The 27,871-nt window shown below is 40.2% G+C and overlaps 4 protein-coding genes across 12 annotated transcripts in view; 2 read left to right on the top strand and 2 right to left on the bottom strand.

The window, feature by feature from the left end:
- Window positions 1–1,776: 1,776 nt before the first annotated feature.
- Window positions 1,777–9,673, bottom strand: matn3a (matrilin 3a). Its single transcript, XM_061754929.1, has 7 exons — window positions 8,670–9,673; window positions 6,297–6,367; window positions 4,005–4,822; window positions 2,857–2,982; window positions 2,582–2,680; window positions 2,312–2,381; window positions 1,777–2,222 (listed from the first exon to the last, which is right to left on the bottom strand). Exons 3-6 carry the CDS (start codon window positions 4,603–4,605, stop codon window positions 2,326–2,328), a joined length of 882 nt encoding a protein of 293 aa, XP_061610913.1. The 5' UTR covers window positions 4,606–4,822; window positions 6,297–6,367; window positions 8,670–9,673; the 3' UTR covers window positions 1,777–2,222; window positions 2,312–2,325.
- A 143-nt stretch (window positions 9,674–9,816) lies between these two features.
- Window positions 9,817–21,096, bottom strand: laptm4a (lysosomal protein transmembrane 4 alpha). 2 transcript variants are annotated; one of them, XM_061754931.1, is made up of 7 exons: window positions 21,072–21,096; window positions 17,863–17,983; window positions 15,943–16,019; window positions 13,408–13,530; window positions 13,013–13,108; window positions 11,998–12,096; window positions 9,817–10,468 (listed from the first exon to the last, which is right to left on the bottom strand). In XM_061754931.1, exons 2-7 carry the CDS (start codon window positions 17,966–17,968, stop codon window positions 10,394–10,396), a joined length of 576 nt encoding a protein of 191 aa, XP_061610915.1. In that variant the 5' UTR covers window positions 17,969–17,983; window positions 21,072–21,096; the 3' UTR covers window positions 9,817–10,393. The 2 variants fall into 2 exon arrangements, with proteins under 2 accessions (XP_061610915.1, XP_061610914.1); XM_061754930.1 differs by lacking the exon at window positions 21,072–21,096 and adding an exon at window positions 19,523–19,758.
- Window positions 19,847–27,871, top strand: part of rngtt (RNA guanylyltransferase and 5'-phosphatase) — a 90,208-nt gene continuing 82,183 nt past the window's right edge. For 5 of the 8 annotated variants that reach the window (XR_009785550.1, XR_009785551.1, XR_009785552.1 and 2 more), the window contains exons 1-3: window positions 21,968–22,408; window positions 27,223–27,332; window positions 27,419–27,522. Coding sequence is in view for 5 of the 8 variants with exons in the window: in XM_061754923.1 (XP_061610907.1) it covers window positions 22,345–22,408; window positions 27,223–27,332; window positions 27,419–27,522 (278 nt within the window). In the remaining 3 variants the exon portion in view is untranslated. Of the gene's footprint in view, window positions 19,871–21,965; window positions 22,409–27,222; window positions 27,333–27,418; window positions 27,523–27,871 lie in introns of those variants that run through there. The other 3 variants (XM_061754921.1, XM_061754924.1, XM_061754918.1) reach the window with 3 other exon arrangements.
- Window positions 22,417–26,922, top strand: LOC133468712 (general transcription factor II-I repeat domain-containing protein 2A-like). Its single transcript, XM_061754932.1, has 2 exons — window positions 22,417–26,079; window positions 26,200–26,922. Exons 1-2 carry the CDS (start codon window positions 26,040–26,042, stop codon window positions 26,613–26,615), a joined length of 456 nt encoding a protein of 151 aa, XP_061610916.1. The 5' UTR covers window positions 22,417–26,039; the 3' UTR covers window positions 26,616–26,922.

The raw sequence follows: 27,871 nt of genomic DNA, 5'->3' as shown, positions 1-27,871 counted from the left end.
CAAGGGTGACTGGAGTTCACTCCCCCAGTTTAGGATATGAAAAAAAACATCATGGAAGCATGGATGGTGGATTAAAGGACAATAGATAGATAGATGGAAGGATGGATGGACAGAAAATATTGTGACAAAATAATTAAAAATATCCCACAGGGCTACTATTAGAAACTGTGAGATCGAAAGTAGCTCAAGAGATTTTTTTTTGGATGTTAGGAGTCTTTTCTTTCCTTCAAAGGCAGGCATATTGGAATTCCTCGCCTGGAACCTTTACGCTTTTCCACTTCGCAGCGACGTGTCAGTTACATTCGTCTTCTTCCTCCCACTGACACACGGCTTCACCTTCCATGTGTGTGGTAACCATGAAAGCTGGCACGGTGGCAAACAAACATAAAGCAGCTGTCTAGTAAGACACGAGTAGACTGGAGGTAAATGTTGACTCGCGAGGGCGCGCACAGAAGACGCTCTGTGTCCAGCTCACTATCCGGCAAACAAACCAACTCGTCCCAGGCTCACCTTTGACCCCGGAATGTTGTCTGACGCGACAGTCATGGCGGTAAAAGCACATGGTGATGAAAACATGCTGTGGTTCTTATCATATGAGTGCATCATCATGCATTAGGATTATTGAGGGGAGTCAAATTTTAGTAAAATGTGCTGCAGTACATTGTATGTTTCCCAATTTATGATGTGACATACAGGCCAAAAACAAAATTTCCCTCTCATACTCTCCCCAAAAACTCTCACATTACTCAAAATAACTCATACATCAAAAGAGCTCTTACACATAACCAAACATGTCCAAAAACATCTCACACACACACACACAAAAAACACATTTCATTAAAAAAAAAAAAAAAAAAAAAAAAAAAAAAACCTCTTACACTCACACCCCCCAAAATCCACTGTTCTCCCCCTGCCTGCATGGGTTTCCTCCCACATCCCCACAAAAAACAAGCATGGTATGTTGATTGAAGACTCTAAATTGCCTGTAGGTGTGGATGTGAGTGCGAATGGTTGTTTGTTTCTGTGCCCTGCAATTGGCTGGCGACCAGTTCGGGGTGTACCCCGCCTCTCACCCGAAGATAGCTGAGATAGGCTACAGCAGGCTACAGCACGCCCTAGTGAGGATAAGCGGTACAGAAAATGGATGGATGGATATTTTTCATCCTTTCAGTTTTTCTGATTTTTTGAAGCGTGGCTAAAATGGTGCCCAGTGACGCACCTTGGACAAAGCGGTTGTTAAATACAATCTTCTTTGTGGTGATTCAAATTTACAAGACATTTATTCTCACTTCACATGGACTTCCTTTTACCGTGTAATTAGTTCACAAATAGTCTTCCCCATGCTCCTAGCGAGTGGTTTCATTTTGTATTTGTGTTTTAAGGTTTTGTTCTGAAAATGCTTTGGCGACTGTGGCTATTCCCCTCCCACCCCCCACACGCACACACACACTTCTCTCAAGCAGCAGTGTATTTGAAGCTTGCTTAAATTTTGGCTAGCAACACAAAGACAAGAAAAAGAAAGAAAAACAAAATCGACAAAGTGAAAGCTCATAACTCTAATAACTAGACAGTTGGGGTCCTTGTAAGTCCAGGTACCACTGTATTTTATATAACAGTGTCCAAAGAATGGGGACTTAATTGGAAAAGGTTCATGCTTGCTATCGTTCTATTTTATACAACTTAATATAAATTTTGCCTTGGAAGTAGTAGTAATTTAAGTTTCGTTGTTAGCTGTGCTCTGCTTAAAAATTACAAAAATATTCCTTATGAGCTTATTATAATTTTTTTTTATTCAAACAAAAGATACAGCTAGTATACAGTATATATGTCAACTCATAATATAAATGGATCATCTTCAATATATAACTAAAAAATATAATACCTTTAGCATAAAAAGTAATACAGTTTAAATGCAAATTATTGAACACAATGTATTGTATTTTCATATTTTACCAAAATAGAAAAAAAACAAAAAACTAATATGTACACAATACAAACGCGTGCAGTTGAGGTCACAAAATGTATTGCAGATCTGAAATTTCTGTGGTGTTTTAAAGATGTGTGTAGGACATAGTCGTAAAAGAGAGCAGACATCACTGTAGATGTGATCTTCACAGTCCATGACAGTGTACTGCAATTGCATGCTTGACATCCATCCAGCAGCCATGGAGCAGCACATGTACAAGTTGCAGCAGTCCATGTCTCCGACACCCACTGGCAGCCTGTGCAAATAAATGGAAAGTGTCACGCTGTGTGGTCGCCAGGATGGTGTTTTACTGCCCGGCTGCGTCACCCGAGCGTCAACACTCACCCCTTTGTCAAGCGTCACACACGACCCAGCGCCTCCTCCAGGCGTTCTATTCTCCCTGCTACGTCAGCTAGTGGCCCTTGAGTCAAGGAGAGATGTCTGCAAATACGTTTACTGGTACATGCTTTGCAAATACAGTAAAATGTCAGCTAGTCACACATCCATCTATCCATCTATCTATCATCTGTCCATCCTCCATTCAATGTTGTGGCCAGTGGTTGTGCTATACATGCTATACAGTACAGAATGTGTTGTTTATAACAGAAGGGATATATTCAGCAGTGAGCTGCTGCATGGCGGCCTGCGCCTGCTTCTGGAAAGCCCGTCTGGCTTCACACTTGCAAGGATCCACCACCATCTCTACCTTCACCTCTTCATCACAATAAAAGACACCATGTCACGTTGTCAGTTCATTGCATGAAAGTCATATTCAATTGACACATTACCAGTACCATGCATGTTATGATATTAGCAGTCTCAATGTCAGAAACAACATATTGATATTCACTCCAGGATGTGAATCCATAGAGTGAATTATAAGAGCTTACGTTTCAGCCAACATGTTTTCTGGTCCGCATTCAAGATATAACCAGAGCGGCACTTGCAGTAAAATGAGGCATTGCTGTTGACACAAGTGTGCTCGCAGTCATTTCCAGTGGAACAGGGATCCAGACCTAGGCCAGGATTAAAGGATGGGCAAGCAAAGATTTATTTGCTGGCATACATACAATACAGTATGTGCGGAAAATATTTACAAAACTACATCAGCAACTTTTAATATTGTAAAAGTAATTAGAATCATCATAGGTTCAGTATGTGTGTATACAACAGTTATCAATAGGAACGTGACATCATCAAACAGTTCCAAAATAAGTGTTGACAACAGAACCTCAATTGTTCAAACATCTGCATTTCTCAAACAATGTACTCTAACCATTTTTATGGCTATTTTTCACATAACAGTACCTGTAATGTCTGCGCTTGGCTGGCAACCAGTCCAGGGTATAACCAACCCCTCGCCCACAGTCGGCTGGGAAAAGTTTCCTATGAATACAATCAACTCATCCATCCAGCCATCATTTTCTATTCCGCTTATCCTGTTAAGGGTCACAGGGAGCTGGAGCCTATTCCCGCCAACTTTGGAATAAAGGCAGACTACACCCTGGACTCTTCACCAGTCAATCTCAGGGCACATATAGAGACAGACTACTATTTACTCTCATATTCACAATGTCACTGAGTGGGTACTGAACCAACACTGCCTGCATTGAAGTCAGTGTACCACTACACCATCAGTGACTGCTAAATACAATCTATCATGTTCTGTTTTGTTTTGCATCATCTGGCCATTGGCCTTTTTCAAGCTTATTGGTTTGAAAAAGTGACGTTCTGTCCTCACAATATTGAAAAAAAAAAAAAACACAGATACAATATCAAAATTTTAAAGAAAGTGAAAGTTTAAGACTTATTTGACGCTCAAACTTTCCTTTGTATTAATTCTGCAGTTCTAATCAGGTTCTAGTGCCGACACCTGCAGTCCTTGTAGGGGTTCAGAATGTCTTCTTTTAAATTTGTTATTCATTTGAAATGATCCGAAGCGTAGAACGCCCCTGTTAGACTGTAGGTGCCTCCTACCGTGCCACTAGAACCAGGGTTAATGGGACAAGAAAGTCCCGCGGGGCCATCTTTGTCCTACCGCACAGGGTCTCCTGAAACGTGGAGGTGAGCTTCTCAATAACACCGTAGGTCTCCACGTAGAAGACATGGTCCTCCAGAGGCAAGCTCGCCATCTGCTTCAGAGAAGCCATGTCCGCGCGGTCCACTCCAATAGCGTAGATCTCAATGCCTTCGGCGCGGGCAGCGGCGGAGATGTCCCCCACGTGGTCCTGAGGCCTCCCGTCCGTCACGATGATGGCCACTTTGGCAATGTCGCCGGAGGGAGGCCGGGCTCCAGACTGCTCAGTGAAGGCTTCATTCACCGCCGTCTTGATGGCCAGGCCAGTCATGGTGCCGGCGGCCAGGGGCTCGATGCGGGAGATGGCCTTCTTCATGTCTGGCTTGTTGAAGTGGTCTTTGAGCAGGAACTCGATCTTGACCGTGCTGGCGTAGTTGACCACGGCCACTCTGGTGGCATCTGGGCCAACAGCCAACGTGTCGACCATGAGTGCCAGGAAGGTCTTGACCTTCTCAAAATCACTGGGGCGAATGCTACGTGAGCTGTCGATGATGAAAACCAGGTCCAAAATGCGGCTCCTGCACTGAGACTCCGGTGACTCTGGTAATCGACATGGCAGCATTAAGGCTAGCTCGGCATTACATGCTAGTTGTTAGCTCAGACGGCATTGTTGGTCGAACAATGGAAAGAGTGGCACATTGAACCATGAGGAACACGGCTGACTTATACAGTCTCAGATGTATAGAGAATATTCTGGCTTTGTACATCGTCTCCAGAAGGTAGTCAAATGATACAGGGGCCTGCATTCATTCATTTCACATTGGGCTCATCCTTTCATCCTGAATGAAAAGGATGCCAGACGAGGGGGGGGGGGGGGGGAAGAAAAAAAAAAAAAAAAAAGTTACATTTAAAGATGGACTACAGCCCCTTGTTCCTCCCGGTCATTCAAACATTTGGACACACCATCTAATTCAATCAATGTAGATCATGTGTCTAAACCTTTAATAGGTACTGAATATTCAAAAAGGTTGTAACAACAACTACATCTTTGCTCCCATTCTCCATGAATTAAAGTGACAACGGATACAAGTTATTTCTTGTACCTTATATTGTGACCAGTCCAAGGAACGCTTGTGCAATAAACACAGTCTTTCATCAGCATCTGGATGGACTACAATTGCAAACTTAATTGCAGAGAAATTGGTCCTATATGATGGAAAATGTGAGCAGGTGATGCATTTATAGTTTTGTTGAGTGCCCATGCAAGTTTAAATCAACTTATTGATTAGGGTCAGATGGTACTGTTTTTTCCTGATAATATTTTTAATAATTAATACAGAGCAGAGATTCAGCTCTACCATTGATGGCTATATGCGTCTTGTTTATGCAGTAATTTCCTTCTGACTTCCTGTTCCTGCCTTGCATTGCAACAGCCTAGTGGTTGTGGCTTGCATATGCTTTTGGTTTTCATTGGTCTATGGGACAATTATTATTGAGCCCTATGAGATCTGTTTAGCAACAAGAGCAGTGAAAAAAAAGATGTATAGCTTTTTTTCATCGTCTATGGGGAAGTTATGATCGAGAGAGATCTCTTGCCTAGCAACAATAACAGAAAAAAAAGAAGCAGTTATATTGATCTGCAACTTTCTGTCTTTAGTAGTTGTAGTTATATATATTTTTTTTTACATGAATCAAAAATCTGTTTTTTACTGTGCAGTTTATATTGCCTATGGAAGACAAATTGGAATGACAGTCCAAAGGCCACTTCAGTTTTTACAGTTATGTACAGTGCCCCACCATTTTTTAAATATAAAAACATCACTTGATTGGACCACACTGACAAATGTACATATTAACCATTAAAGAGTCAACATTAACTGCTGAACTACAAACTCAGAGCGAAATAAGCTTTAATAATTGAGCAAACCTGACTGGTAATAGTCTACCTGTCTTCACAGGACTGACGGTGGTCACTGCTGGCGTGGTGGTTGAGGTTGTTGTTGGTGGCAGAGTGGGTGCTATAGTTGGCGCCATAGTTGACGCCGTGGTTAGTCGCAGGGTGGGAGGGACGGTTGGGAGGTACACCACAGGCGTAGTCGCCACTGTGGGGGCGGATTTTGTCGGACACGGGCCTTTCGGGTAATAAGGGGCTTCGTGTTTACGGTGGTGCACTACAGGTGGGGCAGGACCTTTGTAAATATGGGGCACCTCTGGTACCAGTTGCCCTTTGAATTTGTGTTGATAGAGCCACAGAAGGACCGAGGATCTGTGGTAAGTCATTGGAGGAGAAAGAGGAAAATGTCGATACACTACCGGTGGAGGGATCCTTGGTGGCTGGTAGTGGTAGTGATACCATCCTCTATATGTGTAGTCACCTCTGTGTACTACAGGGCCACCAAAGAGGAGATCATTAGTAGGTGAAAAGGAGGATTGTGTCAATTGACATTACATACACCAAAGCCGCATTTCCACTGAATGGTACATTTCAGGTCAGTTTGCAACAGTACAGTTTGGACCAAATAATCCTGATCAGGCTTATGTTTCCAATGAGGCATATAAAATAGACAGTATTGTAATACTGCAATCGGTATCCCAAATAAAAGGGTTCTGAAAAGTGGTATGGATCAGATATTTACATTAGAAACACTTATTAATGTGTACCAAACTGAAGTGTACTTGGTGGAATTGTGGCTTTAAACTTGTGGATTCATGCAAGCCATGTTTCCATCAAATGATAACGTTCAGTTCAGTTCAGTGGGCCATAATACACTTCAGATTGGTAAATCCTGATCACAGTTGTATCTTTATACAGCAAAACATACTAACGCGACACCAACAAACAGGTTCTGAAATTTAGGACAGTACCCACTGAATTTGAGATCTTTTACAATGGAAACAGAAAATTCAGGATCTGATCAGGTTTACAGTAATACTGCGGTGTATATTGTGGAACTATGTTACCTGGAAAGGTACACCTAAAAAGGGGTTCTCAAAAGTGGCTCGATACGGATAGTATAGAATATTTTGGGATCTTTTATAGTGCATATGCTGGAAAATTAGCATATTGTACCTGACTGTACCGAATTGTACTAAACTGTAGTGTTGGGTGGAATTGTGGATTTAAGACCACCTACCCTTCGATCAGTGGGTAACTCACTCAACCAACTAGCCACAGCCGCTCAGTAAAAAGGGGCTAAAATGGGAGCGCATGCGTCCTTTTTTTTTTTTTTTAATTGTGACTTTTGAAGAGAAATGGAGAAAAATAAACACCATACCAAACTGAACTGAGCTGTATACTGCCTGGTGGAAACAAGGCTTTGGTAACTTACAGTGACAATATACATTACAGTGCAAAACCCTTACTCCACCACAAGCTTTGTTGTTTTAATAATCTTTGCAACATGTATACATGTGGTCATTATTACTTTGCTATAATGCTGACTTAAGACGTTTGCCGCCAAACTGAACAAAAGCTCAAAGTTTTGTTATGTGTTTGTCTGCTTAATTACTTAATCCTAATTAACCATTTCCTTGTGGAGGGGTAGGGCATGCAAGGAAAAGACCATTACATTTCAGTAAAGATCCTCTCCACAAAGGTCTTTTTCTGTAATCCAGCTAACGCACAAAGAATCGAAAACATGAGCGCCTGGGCAGAGGTAACGAGCACTTTCTTTTAAGAACAAAGATTAGTGGAATTAGCAATTTACGTAGTTGGGTTGTTTGCAACAAGTCAAGACTTGACATTGCTTGTCAAACATCCAGTCACAAAACGTCAGTGCCCAATAAATAGCATGCATCTCTAGTATATACGTTTTGCTGTGAAAACTTGGATTGTTGTTCAACAAAAATTGCTCTTTTAATTGGACCGTGACAAAAAGTAGATTTCCTGCTGTGCTCAAGACATTCTTATTTATTTATTTATTTTTACAGATAGACTTATTTTTGACAATCAATTATAACTGCTTAAGCATGTAATCTTTCAAGAATAAATACTGTGCATGATTAAATAATGTGGTAACTGTGATTAAAGTAATATGCACACTGTTTTAGTTGACATTAAGCCATATTTCAAATGACTGATAAAAGTATTTCACTTTTAACTCCAACATTGAATTTATGATAGTAATGCTGCATCACTACGGGAAAAGTAATAATAAAAATTACAATCGTTATAATTCTTTGTAGATGCAAATTGGCATAGTGTAGTGATATATAACTGCAATAGAGTCCATCAAGAAGCAAGGGAGTCCAAATATTTTGTTTCATCAGAAAAAAAACCCAAAATAAAATACGTCAAAAGAAATTAAGGTATTTTTGGGGGTTTTGAAAAAAAAAAAAAAAGAAAAAAAAAGAAAAAACAACCTTGAGAATATATTCTCAGTAACTTCTTGATTAATTATGATTATTTAAACATCTCTGCACGGTTCAGTGCCAATCTATACCACTGCAAACTACAATAATAAGATAATAAGCATTATTATACATATTATTGTTGCAATTTTTTTAATCCTGATCTTGCATTGGAGCGCATTAGATTTAGCATGTGAGTGCATATGCTTAATAATTACTCATATTAAATCATTGGAGTTAAAAGTGCAGTTTTTCCTCTCTTCATAATGTGGTAACAAAAAATGAAAACTGCATCTTGCATGAGTTTATGAAGTTTAAAGGGAGAGATGAACGTACTTGCTGGGTTGAGGGTCCGCGTGGTTGGTCGTCCGTTGTTTCTGCTCTGTGCAAAGCTCTGCGCGTGGAGATGGTAAGTGGCCAACACGTCACCAAGCATCAGGAGGGTGCCATACACGACGCCCCACAGCCAGTACTTCATCATCACTATCATCTTGCTTCACAACTGGCACTGGTGGTTTCCTCTCCCCTCCGGGTCCTGAAGCTCCTCATATGAGGAGGCCCAAGGCCAACACATCACAAGTGTTTTGCGGGTGGGGGCTGGGTCACGTGACCTCCCGGCCTCTGTGAAGGATGGCATGCAGAGTGGTCGAGCCAAAAGAGGCAAGTTCTCAAATAATCTGCACACTCACACCAAGTGTATAAACTTGTAAAGTTGAATACTTGCATGCATACATTCATACTATTACTACTGTACTGTATCTCTATACTGCACACTCATGGCTGAGTACCTGGCCCCTATTAGGGATACGGTATTCATTAGAAGGGAGCCATTTATTTGTACAAATGTATTAAATAATAAATAATATGTAATCCAATATTTTTTTCTACAAATAATGGTCATTAATTACTATTTTTTCTTAAAGCAACATAGGCACTCATGTTACCAGCGGTCTATTAGGGATAAGGCATAGTTGAGGCCTTTATTTGTACAAAATGCATATTTATAATTTGAATATTTAGTCATTATACAGAGTACAATTTAAAAATGTATTTTAAATATTACAATAAATAATTTCCCCTCAACCAACATCAGCACTCATGGCCGCATAATAGGCGTCTGTCAGCAAAACAGACCCAAGTTCTACTTTTGGCCACATGACGGCAAGTGTTCCTGGTTAACGTAAGCCATTTTTAACTACAAAGAAAAGGTTTTCCAGAGGGAAAAGCGGTAGTCGAAACACATCAACATACTCTTTCTGGTTCCATAGATAGTTTTAAAATAATCTAATTGGATTTTACCTTTGTTGGACAAGGACATGTCTATTTCAGAATAGAAGTAGTAACGATACGATTTCGATTCGTAAGTCATTCGTTACGGTCGACGTGAGTAGCAAATGGGCTTTTAGAGGGTTTGTCCAACCCCTAGTAGGTCTCCATGACTGGAAAATGGAAATGTTTTTAAAAAGTCAATTAAAGAACTATAGATGGTTTCAACTCTTTATTCAAGTCAAATATATTAAAGTGATTATAATGAAATGGAACCAAAGAAGCATGGTTAAGTAATTGGAGGGCATGCAAAAACAAATCTTTCACGACAGACAAGTTGATGTCAGGCTGGTGAAAAGCAGTTTTTTTTTTCTCCCTTCCTCCTCGTACACAGCTGGAAAACTAGCTGGTAGCAAAGTGTGATGTAAACATCTGAGCTGGTGGTGGTGGTAGTGAACCACAGCAAAGCTAAATAAATAACTCCCCAAAAATATTGCTGCAGCGTGCTTCCCAAAACTGAGATGCAACTGTGTAAGTCTTAAGAGGAAAAATTAGGGAGCTATCTTAAGTGGATTGTCAGTCTACACGAGGATAATGCTGGATTGTTGACTGTCTGCATTTGATGAAAACATTAAATGGAGAAAAAAAAAAAAGGCTGGCGTTGTCTAGTCGCATTTCTTCCGTCATCTTTGCACAAAATATATTCAGTAGATAAGAGGCGCTCGCAAAGGGTTAGTGAGGGAATGTAGAAATATGCATTTGGCGGCACGTGTTGTCCACAGTGGGGCTGGTCCTTAAGATGGCATGTAAGGCGGGGGAGGGTCCTTGTCGGGCATGTTTACTGCCATCTCGTAGGTGGGCAGGGCTGACTGGATGAGACAGAGAAGAAGAGAGGCAATTACAGGCAGGGTGACACAAAGCCCAGTTTTTTTCACTGTGAAAAACACTATATTGGGACCATCCACTGGTGGCTGTGCACACTGGTGGGGGGGCGGGGCACTGGCGGGGGTGGCCTTGCCCATCCCTGGCCACCACGTAGCTCCACCCCTGTACAAATGCCAGGTTTTTGTGGTATAAAAAAAATAAGACCAAGCAACTATTAATGTGACCTTTAACCTGTGAAACTCAATTGGAGAGAAAAGGAAATCTTTTTGAGAGGGGAAGTAAAAACAAACTGAGAAAATGTGGTTGCACAAGTGTGCACACCCTCTTGTAATAGGGAATGTGGCTTTGTTCAGAATTAACAACTCACTTTCAAACTAATGTTAAATGAGAGTCAGCAGACTCAGCACACACCTGCAGCCATTTAATGTGTCTTCGATTAACCCCAAATAAAGTTCAGATGTTTTAGTATGCTTTTCCTGACATAAGCCCAAAATCGTCCGCAGAGAGCTCTTACGGCATGAAAAGGATCTCACTGCTCAAAGGCATCAGTCCAAAAGGATTTCCAAAGGATTAAATGGAACACAGGGAAGACATTTATCCTCAAGTGAACAAAATATGGCACAACAGTGACACAATAATAGATGCCCAAACCTCAGATCATGATTTTTAATCAAACATTTTTTGTGTTTATTGGATTATCATATGCTTATGCTGCTCCCTAGTAGAGCGCAGTAGTGCAAGTGTGTGATTGGCATGACCCCTGCTGGTGTGGTCTGCACATAACACTTTACACAGGGATTAACGTGCACTCCATTATGTATCCCTGAACCTGTACCAAAAATGCCTTTACATAAATGAAAACGTGATCAATGTTATTAATTGAACAAGGTTTAGTAATGTGGCTCCATAGTTTGATCAAACTGAATTTGATTTTGATGGAGCTCTTTTAGCTGTACATTTATGTCTGATGAAGACATCTTGGTCATATCAGATTCAGATGTCATAGTAAAGGTGATTGCAGCTACCTCGTGGTACTATATGGGTAGCTTTTTTCTTCAGGGGAAAACCAATTCCAATTGTGCCTGCCACTTGGGTACAAAAAAAATCTGCATTGTGTCACTTGCAGTTTCCTTAGAGCTGGTAACCGAATTTGAGGAGGTATGGTCTACTGATAAATGTGTTTCCCAGTCTTACGGTCACACAAAATACTGTAATTTTTCCTTCAGGGCTTCCACTCCAGTTGGTATCATTTCAACAAAAACATTGTTAAAAGTAGCTTTCTTTTTTTATAACATTGTCTTGAAATAAATATTGTCTCTTCACTCAGAACATTAAATCAACGTGTCAACGGTGGTCCACCAATATTCTAAACCACTAAAAGGGATCTCAGTCACTAGTAATGAGATGAGATACTAGTTGATTTTACTACAAGCCAATGTATAATCATAGCGATTTTGAAGCAGTTATTTGAAAGGTCAAATTATTATTTGTCTGTCTGCGAGTGCTCACAAACCTGGGGCTGATTCTCAAAGGAGAGGAAGACGGCGACATCCGGCTTGTTCCTGTTGTTGATGTACTTGTAGCAGTTCCACACACAGTTCATCAAGTATGCCTGCAAAAAATAAAATCCAATACATGAGACTTCAATTAGCCATCTACATACTTGTCATTAATGCTTGAGCTGTGTGGAACAGTGGTTCTCAAAGTTTTTACACAAAGTACCATAAAAAAATTGTGATTTAAATCATGATTAAATTCAAATGTATTGCACATAAAAGTAAAATGGAAATTGCATCCAAATAAATCATTTAAAAAAAAACAGTTCTTAAAGCTCAAATGCAAATGTGTTGTACTTGAAAGTTAAATACAACTGAACTATACTTGAAAAATGTGCAGTACTTAAAAGACGTTTCACTTTCCAGAGAGTTTAAAGTAGGCCTGGGCAATTATATGGCGTTGATTGATGATTATACGATCTGTTAATGATTGCAACAAATTTCAGGTCAATTACAGTGATCAGCTGTGAGGATATTTACTCAATCAAACATGGCGGATATGTTCATGACATCAGCCAATCAGAGTCTACCTTTTCCTGGTTGACTTTCATTTGTGTATCATGGTACACAAAGGATTTGTCTCAGTCTGTCGGTAAATATTTAATTTGAAAGGTTTCTGTTTTGTTTTATCAGTAAAACACAAAAATATAAATTTGGTTAATAATGTTTGCTCTCACATAGCCGTTCCAACATTGGGTGTGGCTCTTGTTCACTTTAGAACGCGAGTTTCTCCTTTGGCCCTGCACGCAAGGCAGCAAACTCTCTGATGGTCAGAGTTAGACGTTCTTATTTCCATTATTTTCGACGAGAAGATATGTTTTCATTTCTGCCCGTGTTCTGATTAAACCAATTTCCACATAATTGTACGTGTAATTGTGAACGCTCCACCTCACCCACAACTCTAATGATAACAAGCTCTATAGGATGATGGAGGGATGTATAACAGCAAATGATGGAAGGAGGCAGTCTTACCTTGAGGACAATGAGGAAGGTGAAGAGGACTAGCACGAAGAAGAACAGGAACCGGGGGTCCAGAGACAGGAGGTTATCCTTGTATGGGAAATCCGGCTGAGGAAACAGTGTGGGGAAAATCAATTCGGTTAAAATCTACATTCGCTTTCGAGTCATATCACCAATTAATGGACAAAGGAAACTGTATGAAAAGGCAGTGGAAAGAAGGAGAGGGCCAGTTAAGTCATTTGTGTCAAGCAATCATCTGCTTGTTTATCCAGTGAAAGACGGATGAATGCCTTGGACTCAAGCAAACTAAAAACCTCATTTTTAAAAATGGCCTGTCAAGGAGTGTGTCATTAAACAACCAGTGGTGGCAAAGGCAAAGTGCTGAGTCCATCAGCTTGTGGACTAACCAGCTGGTCCAGGTACTCCTGTATCCTGGGCAGGTAGGTGAGAGAGCTGCAGGCCACCAGGCAGCTCAGAGCGAAGTCGAACATCTGGTAGCAGAAGAACGGGATGAGCAGCCTACTGCGGTGCTGGAGACAAAAGAGGAACTGGCGTTAAGAGGGACCCAAACAAACATGCCCTCATTAGTAGACATTCTCTCAAGGCCTATGCGGAATATGAATTGCCATTTTCATCTTTATACATTCAGGTGTCAAACTCAAGGCCCGGGGACCGAATCCAGCCTGCCACATCGGTTTACATGGCCCATGGAGGCAAATCATGGGGGTCAACTTCCACGATTCTTGCTCAAATCTGTATCAAAATTTGAAATATGTAAAAATAAGTCATATATAAGAAATAACGTTGAGATATTACATGCATTGTTTTGTTACCAAACCGCTTTTTAAAGTAACTGGAACAATGATTGAACAAACTATTATCCTTCTGATTTCAAAACTAGTCATCATCAATACCATCAATTTGTTGTGTCTATGTAATAATATGAGAAGGGGAATTTATATGGTTTCACAGTCATAATGGCGTAACTACAATGTGGCCCGCGACAAAAATGAGTTTGACATGCACTCAGTGGACACTCCAATAGGAACACCTGCATCATCTACTGAGATCCAAAACAAGAACTGTATCAAATATTTTACCTTAACAAAAGATAATAACGCTTAATTTGGGCCAGGCTTAGGCCTGAGAGACAGAATGGGTCACTTTGTGTCACCGAGTAAAACGCTGTAAGATATGTTATAGACACTGATTCATGCCTATCAGTGAAACTGGTGTCAAGGGTTAATTGTTTGACTTTTCTATGGGTACTAAGAGGGAGTTTGCGGGGTGGTGTTGGGACCCCTAAAACACATCCACCAGGATGCATGCATTTGCAAACTGGTGAGTTTTCAAGCATGATGAGGGTTCCAAAATGGCGATTGATGGTTTGGAATGATTATAAATAGAGATTCCTATAGGGACCGAGCCCTGCGGGGAATAGTGAAAAAAACGAATTTGATGCCCCCATAAAATGTTTCCAATTGCCTATATTAATACATGTAATTTAAACCGTAATAAGGTAATCCCTCGTTTATCGTTTGAGCCATGTTCGATGCTTCATGCATAATAGCAATACAATATGCATGCAAGGCTCGAATTAAGCAGTCTCGCATTGCAGTTTGTGAGTTAAAATTAGCATATTGTGCCTCAAAATTTTTTGGGGGGAAACGCAAAACTGCAAATGACAGTTTTATCGTGGAGACGAACACACGCAGGGGCATATGTGAGACAATGCGCTTATGTCACCGATGCATGGGAAGTAGAATGCAGAAGTGAAACTATTTGGTTAGGAGCGGGAACACAGCGAGAAGATGTGACGCCGAATGGAGATGAAAAAAAAAAGAAAAATGGTTAAAGTGTGGAAGCATTTCATAGTGACGGACGGGCAAGGCGAGCACCCGTTCGTTGTAACACGGACATTTCTCTCCGCCGAAGATTCCGCGTTTTGGGACCAGAGAGACGAGGTAAAATTAACATAGCGCAAATGATCAACGCTATCATTATGGCGGTAAAGTACATTCAAATCCCTTGTTATATTGTCGTATTTTTATTGTTTATTAAAACCCTTGCTCCGGGTCCCTGTGGGGGGAAATAATTATTTCGAGCCTGGTGCATGTGAGGTGCAGATATTATTTCATCCTAATGTTCTCCAATACTGCATCTGTGAATGAATGCGTGTGACTTCAAAAGGCGGGGCCTGGCCTGTCGAGGGACATCGGGCTCAGTGAATCAGAGTGTAGAGTTGTCTGGCTAAACCATTAGCCACTCTTTGTGTTGACTGACTCATCGTCAGTTGTGGCAAATGACAAATGTTAATGTGCTTGTATATTTTCAAATTGCCTTTGATTGTGCAGGTGATTTTAATTCAGTCCCCACTGAGAGTATGTTTCCTGATTGCTGATTAATTGGGGCGAGGCTGCATCACTATTTCCACCAACTTCATTGTTCAGCATTATTTTAGCATTTCATCATCAATTAGGAACCACACTTTCACAAGAATGTATTTTCATTTTACTGCAGTATAATCACTGTTCACGTTTGGGACTGGTTAACAAACAGGACAAAGCGGCTCCTACGTGTCCAACTATTTTAAGAAAAGATAGGGAAATCTACTCTGGGAAGAGCATGTGCTGCTTGGACAGCTGAAGCAAAACACACACACACACACACTGCTGACATGCACACTAAGCCTGCACAAGGGTGTGACAATAACTGTGCAGTTGCCCACGCTACAAGCAGTTCACAACTCTGTTCAAATGCTATTAAACCTGTCAAGTTGTGTTGCCATCAGGCAGGCCTGTGAGATAAAGATGAATAGCAGTGAGGAACATAGCGTCAATTCTTGTTGAAATTCAGGTATAATACACAGAAACGAAACTGTTCGCGTGACAGTATCATGCTCTCACCACTGTTTTCGGCATGCTAAATAAATGTGCACTTACAGTAATGGCGCCATACAGCATCATAGCGCTGATAGTGACCATCAGCAGAGAAATGGCCAATCCGGCACCGGCATTACCTGGTTGAATAAAAGTGAAAGAACATTTTGTTACATGTTCAGTTTCCCAACCATTTTGAGCCAAGGCACATATTATACATTAAAAGATTCTCACGGTACATCCAGCAAACAAAAATGTCACAAAAGGTGAAAACACAGGTTAATTAGGCATCTTTTGCCTTCTTGTGGAAGAGCATTTAATGGTTCTGTCTGTTGCGGCTATGGTTAGATGAACACTGTTACACTATTTGTAATGAATAAATCCTTTGGAATGAATTTTGTGAAAATTTTAAACACTGCTCAACCTCTTTCTTCCTAAGGCAGCTTTTTTTTTTTTAACCTTTTGTTTGTTTTATGTATGACAATAGTGCATAACAACACAACTAACAGGCATCATAGAAATCACAAATCATATGTATATGTATATATATATATACATATATATATATATATATACATATATATATACATATACATATATATACATATACATATATATATACATATATATACATATACATATATATATACATATACATATATATATACATATATATATATATATATACATATATATATACATATACATATATATACATATATATATATATATATATATACATATATATACATATACATATATATATACACATACATATACATATATATACATATACATATATATATACACATACATATACATATATATACATATACATATATATATACACATACATATATATATATACATATACATATATATATATATACATATATACACACACACATATATATATATATATATATATATATATATATATATATATAGAGTAACCAGAGAAAACAAACATTTTTATTGACATGATCAGCAAACATTACACTAGTGGATTTATCCAATTTATATCCCCCTATCCATAAATTTAGGGTCGAAAAGCATAAAACTAGACAGTGAGTGATTTAGTACTTACTGGGAAAAAAATAAACTAAAATATTCGATAGCTGAAACCCTAATTCCAGCACTACTGGATACATTCATTACTCATTTGTGACAGGTCTCTTTAATGTCACTTCGAAATACAGCGAGAAAAAGTAAGCAGTAATACTATTTTGTATAATTTGTCAGATAGAATAGCTGAAAACGTACTATATCGTGATATATTGTTATCATGATAGAAGATTTTTTTCCATATTACCCAACTCTACTTATTACAATGCACATTATAGTGCAACATATTGTTTCAATTTAGAGAGTTCAGTGAAGCGGTGTAATAGGACATCACGAAGCACAAAGCGGCGTGCTCAGTTACTGCCGTACTTACTGTTTTTCATTTGATACTTTCGTATTAATGGCCTAGAAGTGTTTTTCACACAAACTATATTTAACTTTACTACTGCATTCGTTTATTAATAAACTACAGCCCATTCCAATTTTCATTCAAATTGGGGGGAGGAAACCTCTATCATAATTTCACACTGGTATAAAGATTTTGTAGCAATAGCAGCATGCCAACACAAACCCTCAGTAAACTTTATGAAAGCATCTAAAGGATGTATCCTAAACTGGATAGGGAGGTTAAATTATTTGATTTGTGAAAAGAAAAAAAAGAAAAGCCTGCAAGGCAACATAAAAACACCACAAATGAAGTCTGTGAGAACATTAATAGGGCCGCACTGCACTTATAAACTGTTCTTGGAAAACAAAACGGCAGTGTTCTTTAACCATTCACAAGTTCCACCTCTTTGAAACCGCATTTCATGTATTCAACTGAATTTAGTCATGGTGTTCCTATAAGAATGATATCTTCAAAATATTTCAACAGATTACGTACCTAATGAAGACTCCATTTAGTGTAACCCAACCTACCTGACATCCTGTCTGATGTTAGGTAATGGTCAATAACGGCATACTGTAAGTTGACAGAAGGAACGCTTTCCGGATGGGTTGCTGCAACTGTTAGCAGGATTCCCATCAACAGGTTGATTACCTGTAGAGGAGGAATACAAATCATCATAAACAATGCTTAAAAAAGAAAACATACAAAGTCAACACTCAGTGATTCGCCATTTACAAGTTGGTAAATTTGTCTTTAGAACATAAAACTATTTGCTGAAAAACACACATATTTGCATATTTTTGTGATGAGAACACAGAAGAATGTAAAACCTCCTGGACATGCTCAAAGGAGGAAAATTAGATCGTAGTACCCTGCCATTGTGGATGGACCAAATTATCATACAATCCTTAAAAAAAACGAAATGGCGAGAAATACCATAGAAAACAGCCTTTTACAGTAGTGCTAAGCCGGTTACCGTTATAAACAATACCATAAATCATCTGGGGTACAGTAATTCCTCACCATTTGCAGGGAATAGAGACTGAGTCCTGCCACAAGCAGTGGAAAATCGTGAGTAACTGAAGCCCCCCCCCCATTTATTTTATTTTTGTAAATTGTCTTTATTGATAGCTTAAACTGTCAATATACTGAGTACTATCCCAAATCAGCTTAATATCATTTTACACTCATGTTACAACATTATCCCTAAAAATAAATAGTTACAGATTATTTGACTCATGCACAATCGGTAAAGACTCTCCATAACTTGACCCAGGCTAATCTTAGCTAATTACTGAAAAGCTTGTCTCTCAGACAAAATGTATCACCTTCACTATCACACACACACAAACACGCACAAAAGAAGGAAAAAAACGCAAATACGTTAGTTATTCAGATGTGGATATATTCCACAGGGAAAAAAGATGAATTTGTGAATAGTGAACCACTACTTTGCTGGACATGGAGATGTAAAGGCTATGAACTTGAAATATCTTGGTGAGATACTTTAAAACGAAATGTTAAATGCTGTAGTTACAGCACAAGTTTAGTATGGTCGCGTTTTTTCCATCCATCCTTCCATTTTCTTTACTGCTTATCCTCACTAGGGTCGCGGGCGTGCTGGAGCCTATCCCAGCTATCTTCGGGCGGGAGGAGGGGTACACCCTGAACCGGTCGCCAGCCAATCACAGGGCACATATAAACAAACAACCATTCGCACTCAAATTCACACCTACGGGCAATTTAGAGTCTTCAATCAACCCGCGTTTTTTTCTTTTTTTGCACTATGAATGTTTCAAATGATGCTAGTCATTTTAAGGTATAATCACAGACGCTAACCGCCGTACATATCATTTGGTTCGGCAACATCAGCCATTACCCTTGGGCTACGGGTTGTTCTGTTCATACTTTCCACACTATGTTGTCATTTTTAACCGCGTTGCTGGAAAGTAAACAACTCAATTAATTTATGTTAAAACTCATGAGCTAACTTGCTAACGTTAGCATTTGCGGTGAACATAACATTCAACCGCCGTTTGTGATTTTAAGGCCGCGTTAGGAGCAATAACAAATCACCAATAGTGGCCGAGTCGACACGTATTCATTTAACATTTTACAATAACAGTACATATGACACTATTGTTCCTAAAATTAGCGTTCAATCAATCCATATCCATTTTTATTACGTACCATGTACCATGTTCCGAGGATGATGGTCCCCGTCCGGACATGGCAACATCCACAGCACCTGGTGCTGTACAATTTGTCTCGAGTGAGTTTAAAGTTCTGCATTACCCTCGCAGTAACGGCAGAGAGTCTGCAAATGAGTATAAAAATATTCTAGAAGGAAGCAGGGAAAGAACGTCCCTGATGTGCTACACTCCCTCGTATCCCTGGATGAAAACAAACTCCCGGAAGTGGAAGTAAGTACGGCAAGCCAGGGCGGTCGAAAAGCATTGTATAAACTCACCTGCATATGCGAAACGCTTCTAGTACTTCAGGGTGTGTTTCTTTCGATTTGGGGCTCACCTTACTTGGGTAAAGTATATCCAAGTACATAATACTAATGCCAACTAAACATAAGTATGTGTACCCCTACAACGAGCACAGAAAAGCAGCAGAGTTGGAGTTTGCATTTTCCACAGCGCACATAGGATAAATGTCCTGTGCAGTGCTTGCACCTTTTTCGCTTTTCCCCCCGGATGGGAAGTAGTTGACCATATCTCTCCTGACATCGGAGGCACACTGGTCGATCGCCACCTCCTCTGTGGTGGTGTTGGTGATTGTGCTGGTGAGGTGTGTGGTGGACAGGGGAGTGGTCTGCCAACCCTGAGTTTTGCTTTTCCTGCACCTACCAAGGAAAAGCCAATTGCTGCCTAAAGTCTTCTCAGGGGCATAGTGTTTTTCTTTAGGTCCAGTGCTTTCAGGTTTCTTCCATACAGAGACCAAACAGTAGGTGTATGTGGCTTTCTCCTCTTCTCTTCTCTTTGCTTTTTACTTTGCTTCTTCCCCGCTGCTTGGTTACCTGTGATGTTGTTGGACCCTCTTCTTTTGTACTCATTGGGTCATTACTTTGATCAAACTCAACAGCTGGATGTGCCTTTCTCTTCTCTTTTCTTTTCTTTTCACTTTGCTTCTATCACTGTTTTGTTGCCTGTGACATTGTTAGACCTTCCTCTTCTTCTTCAAGCCTATCATCAAGAGTTGCATCTTCCTCATCGCTACTACCAGTACCAGAGTTCTCTTCACTATAGTCTGCATTAGGGGTCCAATCTTTATCCAACACTTCATCATCTACAGACATCAACTCCTCTGTCACTTAAATTGCCATCAAGGAAGCGTAGGACATCTTCAGCTGTGTACCCTTTAGCCATCTAAAGTACATAAATTTAGGTTTATAAATTTCGAGTGCAATTATTTGTTGTAAATATCACATTTCAATCTGTACTTTGTGTAATTGATTGATCAAAACATTTTTATGATACACAATGATCAATATAATGCATATTGCACCAAGAAAAAAAAGATAATGACAATTGAGGGAATTACTACCAAATTCCACTTTTTACCTGTAGTATCAAATTTGAACACATTTTATGCACAATTTTACTATATACTAAAATGCAAAACAATAAGTAATTATAACTTGTTCAACAGATGAAGTGGTCATGTTAGAATATTACTAAAAAATTCATAGAAAATATCACTGGAAAATTGTAAAAATCGCAATTTTGTTTACCTTGATCCAGGGAGCTGGGAACTTTCAGAAGGGTGCCATCTTGGATTCCCCCATGTACTGTCTGAATTGTTGTAGTGATAAAGGTATCCACTAGGGGGTGGAAGACAAGTATCACACTGGATACAAGAGGGTTTTGAGTGACGTTTTTACCATAAAGTGATGCAATAGGTCTCAGAAATCCTTGTATCAAATTTTATGCATTTGGCATTATAGGGTCATGTTCGTCTCTCTCATATACTAACAACTTCGCACAACATGTAGACTGTGCAATAAGAGTAGGAAAAAATTTATTTTTTTGGACCTCTTGTATGCCCAATGCTAATGTTAAGGGAGCTCTTCTTGTATATTTAATTAGAAAATATTAATAATAATTGTAATTATTATTATTATTAGTAGTAGTAGTAGTAGTGGTAGCACCAGCAGTAGTAATAGTAGTATTTTATTTATAGTTTATGTTTTCTGTTCAATCTTATCTTAAGCACTTGTTTACAACCTCGGTGGTTAAAGTGTTCCATCATGTCCAAATTCAGTAGTCAGTATTTTAGGCATATTAATGTCATTTCAATAATTTACCTGTAAGAGGCAGCATCATACAGGAAGCCGTTAAAAACACGAATAACGCGTTTAATTTTCCTCGAAAGTCAGAATACTTGTGGAGATGGAAGAGTTCCCCAAAATATCATACGATTTATCTGCGCCCATTGCAATAAACTCCGGGGATATGTTGACCGTTTTTACCAATGCTCAACAACCACATATTCTCCCGGAAATAAAAGTAAAAATAACCACGGTTAACATCGAACGCAATAAAGATTAACGTGTACTCGTCCAAATGCAGTCAAATAAGATATACCGTGCTGTTATTATCACAGACACGATGACGACGTCAAATAAATCGCGAAATCCCGACTTCCGGGGGACACAGGAACGCAACACAGGCACCCTGAAGGAGCATGAATGAGAAGCTAAGCTTGTTTATTTATCCTGAACCAGCTGCCATGCTTTTAATTATACGGATGTTATGTTTGACAGATTGATACCAATTAAGACGGAAGGATAGCTGATTAAAAAAAATAAAGTAAATGTGCGACCATCGTATTTTTGAACGATATTCCCAAATGAGCTAAATTAGCGGCGAAGAGGCCTTTGAAACCGCGGTGTTTGGGTTAGCCACAACCCGGGGGTTAAGGTGATATCACCGTGCACACGCCTTGGATCCTCGTATAGCCCGTGAGACGCGCTTGTCCGTAACACCCACGGCTGGGAGCTCACAATGTCACACACGGGACCCCCTCCCCGATGGCGGACTTGTCCCAGAAGAGGACAACCAGTGGCAGGTGACACAGCCGCGCTCCAATTGCACTTATTAGCTTCGTTTACAGTTAGTATGCTATTTGTCACGCAGCACCATTTATATCTGTTATAGACTGCTATTTGGAAAAATGTCCATGTATCTTTCTCCCCTGCATTACTATTCAATTAATTATTTAAACATTTCATGAGAACAGAATAAGATGCACTTGCTGTCCCCTGTGTCATTGCATGTTAGCATCACAACATGCTAACATTAGCCAGCAGTGCTGCGTTTGCGAAACATGGGAGTTTTGACCAAGTACTAGCAAAACGCTCTCATTTTCATAATGCTGTGGGTTATGTTTAATTCTTTTATTCACATTTCTTATAGATGTTGCAATCGTGTAAATCGCAGGATTGTTCATCTATCACGTGTCAAAACAAACCGAGTATGCGCACGCGCACAATGTGGATTAGAGGGTGCTCCTGGTCCACATACGCAATGCTGAAAAAAACAACAACAAACGAATTCTTGAAAATAGCAAATGTTGCCACACTAAGCTCCATACACTGAAACGTAAAAATAAATGTTAAGGCTGCTCCCATGTTTTAATAATAAACCATTAATTTTCAATTTTTCTGTTTGTTTTTTTTTTTATTATTTTTTTTTACATGAATTTTCTACGGTGACAGACTGGTCCTCAGTTGGGTTGCAGGTGAGCCGGGTCCTATCCCAGCTGTATTTGGGCAAGAGACTGGGTATACCCTGGACTGGTCGCCAGTCCAAAATTAGGAGTCATATAGACAATCATTGTCATTCACATTCACACCTGTCGACAATTCAATCTTCAATTAACCTAATGTGAATATTTTTGGAATGTGGGAGGAAGCCAGAGTGCCCGGAGAAAATCCACCCTAACACGGCAAACTCTACACATTAAGGCCGAAGGCAATACATTAGAACTTTGAGGCAGACGTGCTAACCACTTGGTCACCAACAGTGATGGGTAGATGAGGCCTTGGGAAGCGTTGTGGCACATTGGGCAAACTGTATGGATACTGTCGGTACTGTTTCCCTGTGTTGCTCAATATGGACACCAGCTGGATCTTAAATATCATTGCAGGCAACCTATACAATATTATTTAGGTTATTGTATGTTATATTGTCTTAATCCTAAATGTAAAATATCTTTGGTATCTTTAAAATATAGTAAATACAAATTGTGAACATGTGTCATAATGTGAAAATCAGAGTGGTAATGATTATGAGTGTGATGTTGCTTATGTAGTTGTGTTTGAGGCAGAAAGTTTAAAAAATTGTTTTTCATGTTTAAAAAAAAAAAATCAGTTTTGGCATTCAGGTGATTCCTTTTTTTTTGTTTTTAATTTTTTTTTTAAGAGCAATTTCTCCAGCTTATGAGCACTCTCTCTCACACAAGGCACTGATTGGGTTTCTGAGCCTAAAAACTGTAGACCGCCAAAAGAGGTCCATATACATTTACATGAAATATTAAATTACATTTACCAACTAATAATGCAATTCAGCACTACCTGGTCTAATGCATGCTTCCTGAAAGCTTGATGTTAAAAAAGGAAATAGCCTAATTTAAAAACACATATTATTAATAAAGCGACCAGGAGGAAGTTGTAAAATGTCTGTACGCCTGTGTTTAGTGTTTTTGTGACTTTTTTTTCCCCCCCATGCCTCGATCGCTTTGTGCAAGGAGGGGCTTTAATTTACTTTGGACGGTTCAGTCGAACTAATGTGACACTTAACCTTCAGAAAATAAAATGAATTATTTCAATTATACGGCACGGTGTCCGACTGGTTAGAGCGTCAGCCTCACAGTTCTGAGGACCCGGGTTCAATCCCTGGCCCCGCCTGTGTGGAGTTTGCATGTTCTCCCCGTGCCTGCGTGGGTTTTCTCCGGGCACTCCGGTTTCGTCCCACATCCCAAAAACATGCATGAATTGGAGACTCTAAATTGCCCGTAGGCATGCCTGTGAGTGCGAATGGTTGTTTGTTCCTATGTGCCCTGCGATTGGCTGGCAACCAGTTCAGGGTGTACCCCGCCTCCTGCCCGATGACAGCTGGGATAGGCTCCAGCACGCCCGCGACCCTAGTGAGGATAAGCAGTAAAGAAAATGGAAGGATGGATGGAAAAAACGCGACCATACTAAACAGAAAATGGATGGATGGATGGATTTCAATTATAGTTACTTTGAAAGAGATTTTAATTCTGATGGATCAAACGGAAACTGAGAGGAGGAAATGAAAACAAATACGTTATTTGTCGATACATATAAGACAAAAGTAGTCCCACATTGAGCTCTGTATCACAATGGGTTGAAGGGAAGAATTGTGCTTTAAAAGATCCATGATTCTTTTGGCAGAGACTCATCCCGTAGATCTGGCCTGGCCAACCCGCGGCTCGCGAGCCTCATGCGGCTCTTTAACTAGTTTCATGCGGCTCTTCAGGAGCTGTCACATGACATGCGTCAAAAATGCTTGGCTGGCGCTGTCATTCACTTCCCCTACAGCTAGATGGCACACTGACCATGTAAGCCTGTTTGAGTGACGTCAAACGAGCGACGAGAGAATCTTTGGTGTGAGAGTTTATATTTTTTTGTTAAACGTAATGGCAAGCCGATCTGCCTTATATGTCACGCAGCATTAGCGCATTTCAAAGCTTCAAATCTTCAGCGTCACTTCAGCTCACTCCACCCTAACATCGAACAGGAATTTCCAAAAGGGACTGAACTTCGCAAGAACAAGTTGGTCGCTTTGAAAAGCAAGGCAGAAAAGCAGGTGCAGTTTTTCAAAAAATTTACAAAACACTCGGAGACCGTAACGCTTGCATCATATCAGCTGGCTTGGAACATAGCACGGGCTAAAAAGCCATACAAAAAATGCCTCATTGACGCCTTTGAAATCTTGGCTCCTGGAGACGACAAACTAAAACGGAGCGTATCAGACGTTCAACTGTCCCGCCACAGTGTTAAACGCAGAATATCGGATATTAATACAGCTGTTGAATCACAGTTGCACTCTGACCTTCAAGCATGTGAGTATTTTAGTGTGGCATTGGATGAGAGTTGTGACATACAAGACAAGCCTCAGTTGGCAATATTTGCACGGTCTGTGTCAAATGAATGTATGATCAAAGAAGAACTTCTTGATATTGTGCCATTAAAAGACAGAACCCGTGGCATAGATGTGAAAGAAGCAATGATGGCTGCGTTTGCAAAAGCAAATCTGCCCATACCGAAACTAACTGCAATAGCCACGGATGGAGCGCCAGCCATGATCGGATCCATGAACGGGCTTGTGGGGCTGTGCAAAGCTGATCAAACATTTCCCGACTTTTGGAATTTCCACTGCATCATCCACAGGGAGCAACTCGTGTCTAAATCATTGAATTTAAACAACGTCATGAAGCCTGTGATGGAAATCGTCAACTACATCCGCACACATGCGCTTAACCACAGGCAATTCAGGAATCTCATCGCTGAGCTGGACCAAGGGCTTCCAGGTGACCTGCCGCTGCACTGCACTGTGAGGTGGCTGTCAAAAAGCAAGGTACTCTCTCGCTTCTTTGAGCTTGTGGATGCTGTGAAACTGTTCATGGAAGAGAAGGAGAAGGACTATCCCGAGCTCTGGCATTTTCAGTCGACATGCTGTGTCACTTGGACAGACTGAACCTGACCCTGCAGGGTAAGTTAAAAATGCTGCCTGACCTGGTGCAAAGTGTGTTTGCGTTTGTCAACAAACTAAAGCTGTTCGAGGCGCATATTCAAAAGGGAGATTTAACACATTTTCATACTCTGCTAAAAGCCAGTGAGCAAGTCACCAGCGCCGCCCTGAAAAAGAAAAGAGACAGATATGCAACACTGGTTGCAAACCTGCACGAAAGCTTTGTGACCCGGTTCTGTGATCTACAACTGAAAAGACCACAGATTACGTTCCTCGTCGACCCATTTAATGCGGAGACAGACTGTTTGAAAGCCCCGCTCGTCACAGATGAGGCTGCGGCTGAGTTGGAGATGATCGACCTTTGTGAGGAGGATCAACTGAAAGCTGTTTTAAGGGAAGGGACCGTTGAGTTCTGGAAAAGTGTGCCAATTGAAAAATACCCCAACATCAAACGAGCTGCGCTTAAGATACTGTCCATGTTTGGGTCAACGTACGTCTGCGAGTCTGTGTTTTCTACCCTGAAACGTGAAATCAAAGCATCGATCTGTTCTGACTGACACTCATTTGAAAGAATTGCTTAGAGTGGCAACAACAGAATACAAGCCAGATTTGAAGAGGATTGTTCAAGATAAGGAATGCCAGAAGTCTCACTAAGCAGCATAGTAAGAGAAATATGTTATTGAACATTATTCTATTATTGTTTGTGGACTTGCTTGAACTGAGAGTTTGTGTGTGTGAGACAGTGCACACAATGTTAACTGTTGAAAATTACTGATATTATCATGTTGGTGTGGTTATTTTCATTAGATCTGGCTGAGCAGAGGTCTGTGTATGCGTGCATACATGATTAAAAGATGATGTTCATGTGTACCCATGTGTATGATGTGGCTCTTTGCAGTAACACAGAAAAAAAAGTGGCTCTTAGTCTCTGACTAGTTGGCCACCCCTGCCGTAGATAGATGTGTCCTTATAAACACAGGTGTGACATCGTGTCATGCAGTGACAGGTACGAGCAATACAGCGGCCGCATCAGTCATGTGACAAAGTGATACGCCCACCGGCACAGGGTATCGTCCTCTGAGCTTGGAACATGCATCAACGCATTGGTGTTGCCGGACCCATAACGAGTGACCATGCTGTCCTTTCTACCTTTGTTTATTTCAGGTAAATTCTTGCCAATGAAAACCGTGCTAGGCCCCAGATATGATGACCAAGTTGCAGAGGAGAATCGCTTTTACCCGAGCATGCTTTCTAACTACTTGAAGAGTTTAAATGTAAGGAACTTTTAAATCACTACTTTTTGTTTGTTGTATTCAAAACAAAGCATCATATAAATGTTTTTTTTTTGGTCCCTCTTTAGGTGAAAATGGGTTTGCTCGTGGATTTGACGAACACAACTCGCTTCTATGACCACAACGACATTGAAAAGGAAGGAATCAAATATGTCAAGCTACAGTGTAAAGGGTATGTGATGATCATGACGTTTGTTTGAATTGTCTATTTGTGCTCTACGATTGGCCGGCGATCAGTCCGTGGTGTACCCAACCTCAGGCCATTTAGTCAGCTAGGACCTAAAGTCTCCCGCAAACTTAATCAGGACAAGTGGTAGAGAAAATGAATGGCTGTGTCGTAGAGCATGTCTGCCTCAACAGTTGAGAGGGTCCAGAGTTCGCATCTCTGCTCCGGACTTCCCTGTGTGTGGTTGGCATGATTTTCCTGTGTTTATGTGGATTTCCTCTGGAACCTTCCTCCAACCTTCTAAACACATGCATGTTAAGTTACTTAACTACTCTAAATTGTCCATTTATGTGAA

This window comes from Phyllopteryx taeniolatus, chromosome 18 (assembly GCF_024500385.1).
Source record: "Phyllopteryx taeniolatus isolate TA_2022b chromosome 18, UOR_Ptae_1.2, whole genome shotgun sequence".
Taxonomy (NCBI): Eukaryota; Metazoa; Chordata; class Actinopteri; order Syngnathiformes; family Syngnathidae; genus Phyllopteryx; species Phyllopteryx taeniolatus.
The sequence above is the reverse complement of the archived record's forward strand: the minus strand, read 5'-3'. Positions and strand labels throughout refer to the sequence as shown.

Bases quoted from the DNA above. Each gene is read 5' to 3' on its own strand.
- matn3a (XM_061754929.1), bottom strand. From the start codon at position 4,605: ATGCTGCCATGTCGATTACCAGAGTCACCGGAGTCTCAGTGCAGGAGC. The intron at 2,983-4,004 runs GTAGGACAAAGA...ATCCTGGCCTAG, and splicing joins GTTTCAGGAGACCCTGTGCG to GTCTGGATCCCTGTTCCACT. The intron at 2,382-2,581 runs ATATCCCTTCTG...CTCAAGGGCCAC, and splicing joins GCAGCAGCTCACTGCTGAAT to TAGCTGACGTAGCAGGGAGA.
- laptm4a (XM_061754930.1), bottom strand. From the start codon at position 19,624: ATGCAGAACTTTAAACTCACTCGAGACAAATTGTACAGCACCAGGTGC. The intron at 12,097-13,012 runs GTAAGACTGCCT...TATTTTTTGCAG, and splicing joins CCTTCCTCATTGTCCTCAAG to GCATACTTGATGAACTGTGT. The intron at 10,469-11,997 runs GTTTGTGAGCAC...TGTCTCATCCAG, and splicing joins CCTTTGAGAATCAGCCCCAG to TCAGCCCTGCCCACCTACGA.
- LOC133468712 (XM_061754932.1), top strand. From the start codon at position 26,040: ATGCTGTGTCACTTGGACAGACTGAACCTGACCCTGCAGG. The intron at 26,080-26,199 runs GTAAGTTAAAAA...CTCTGCTAAAAG, and splicing joins ACTGAACCTGACCCTGCAGG to CCAGTGAGCAAGTCACCAGC.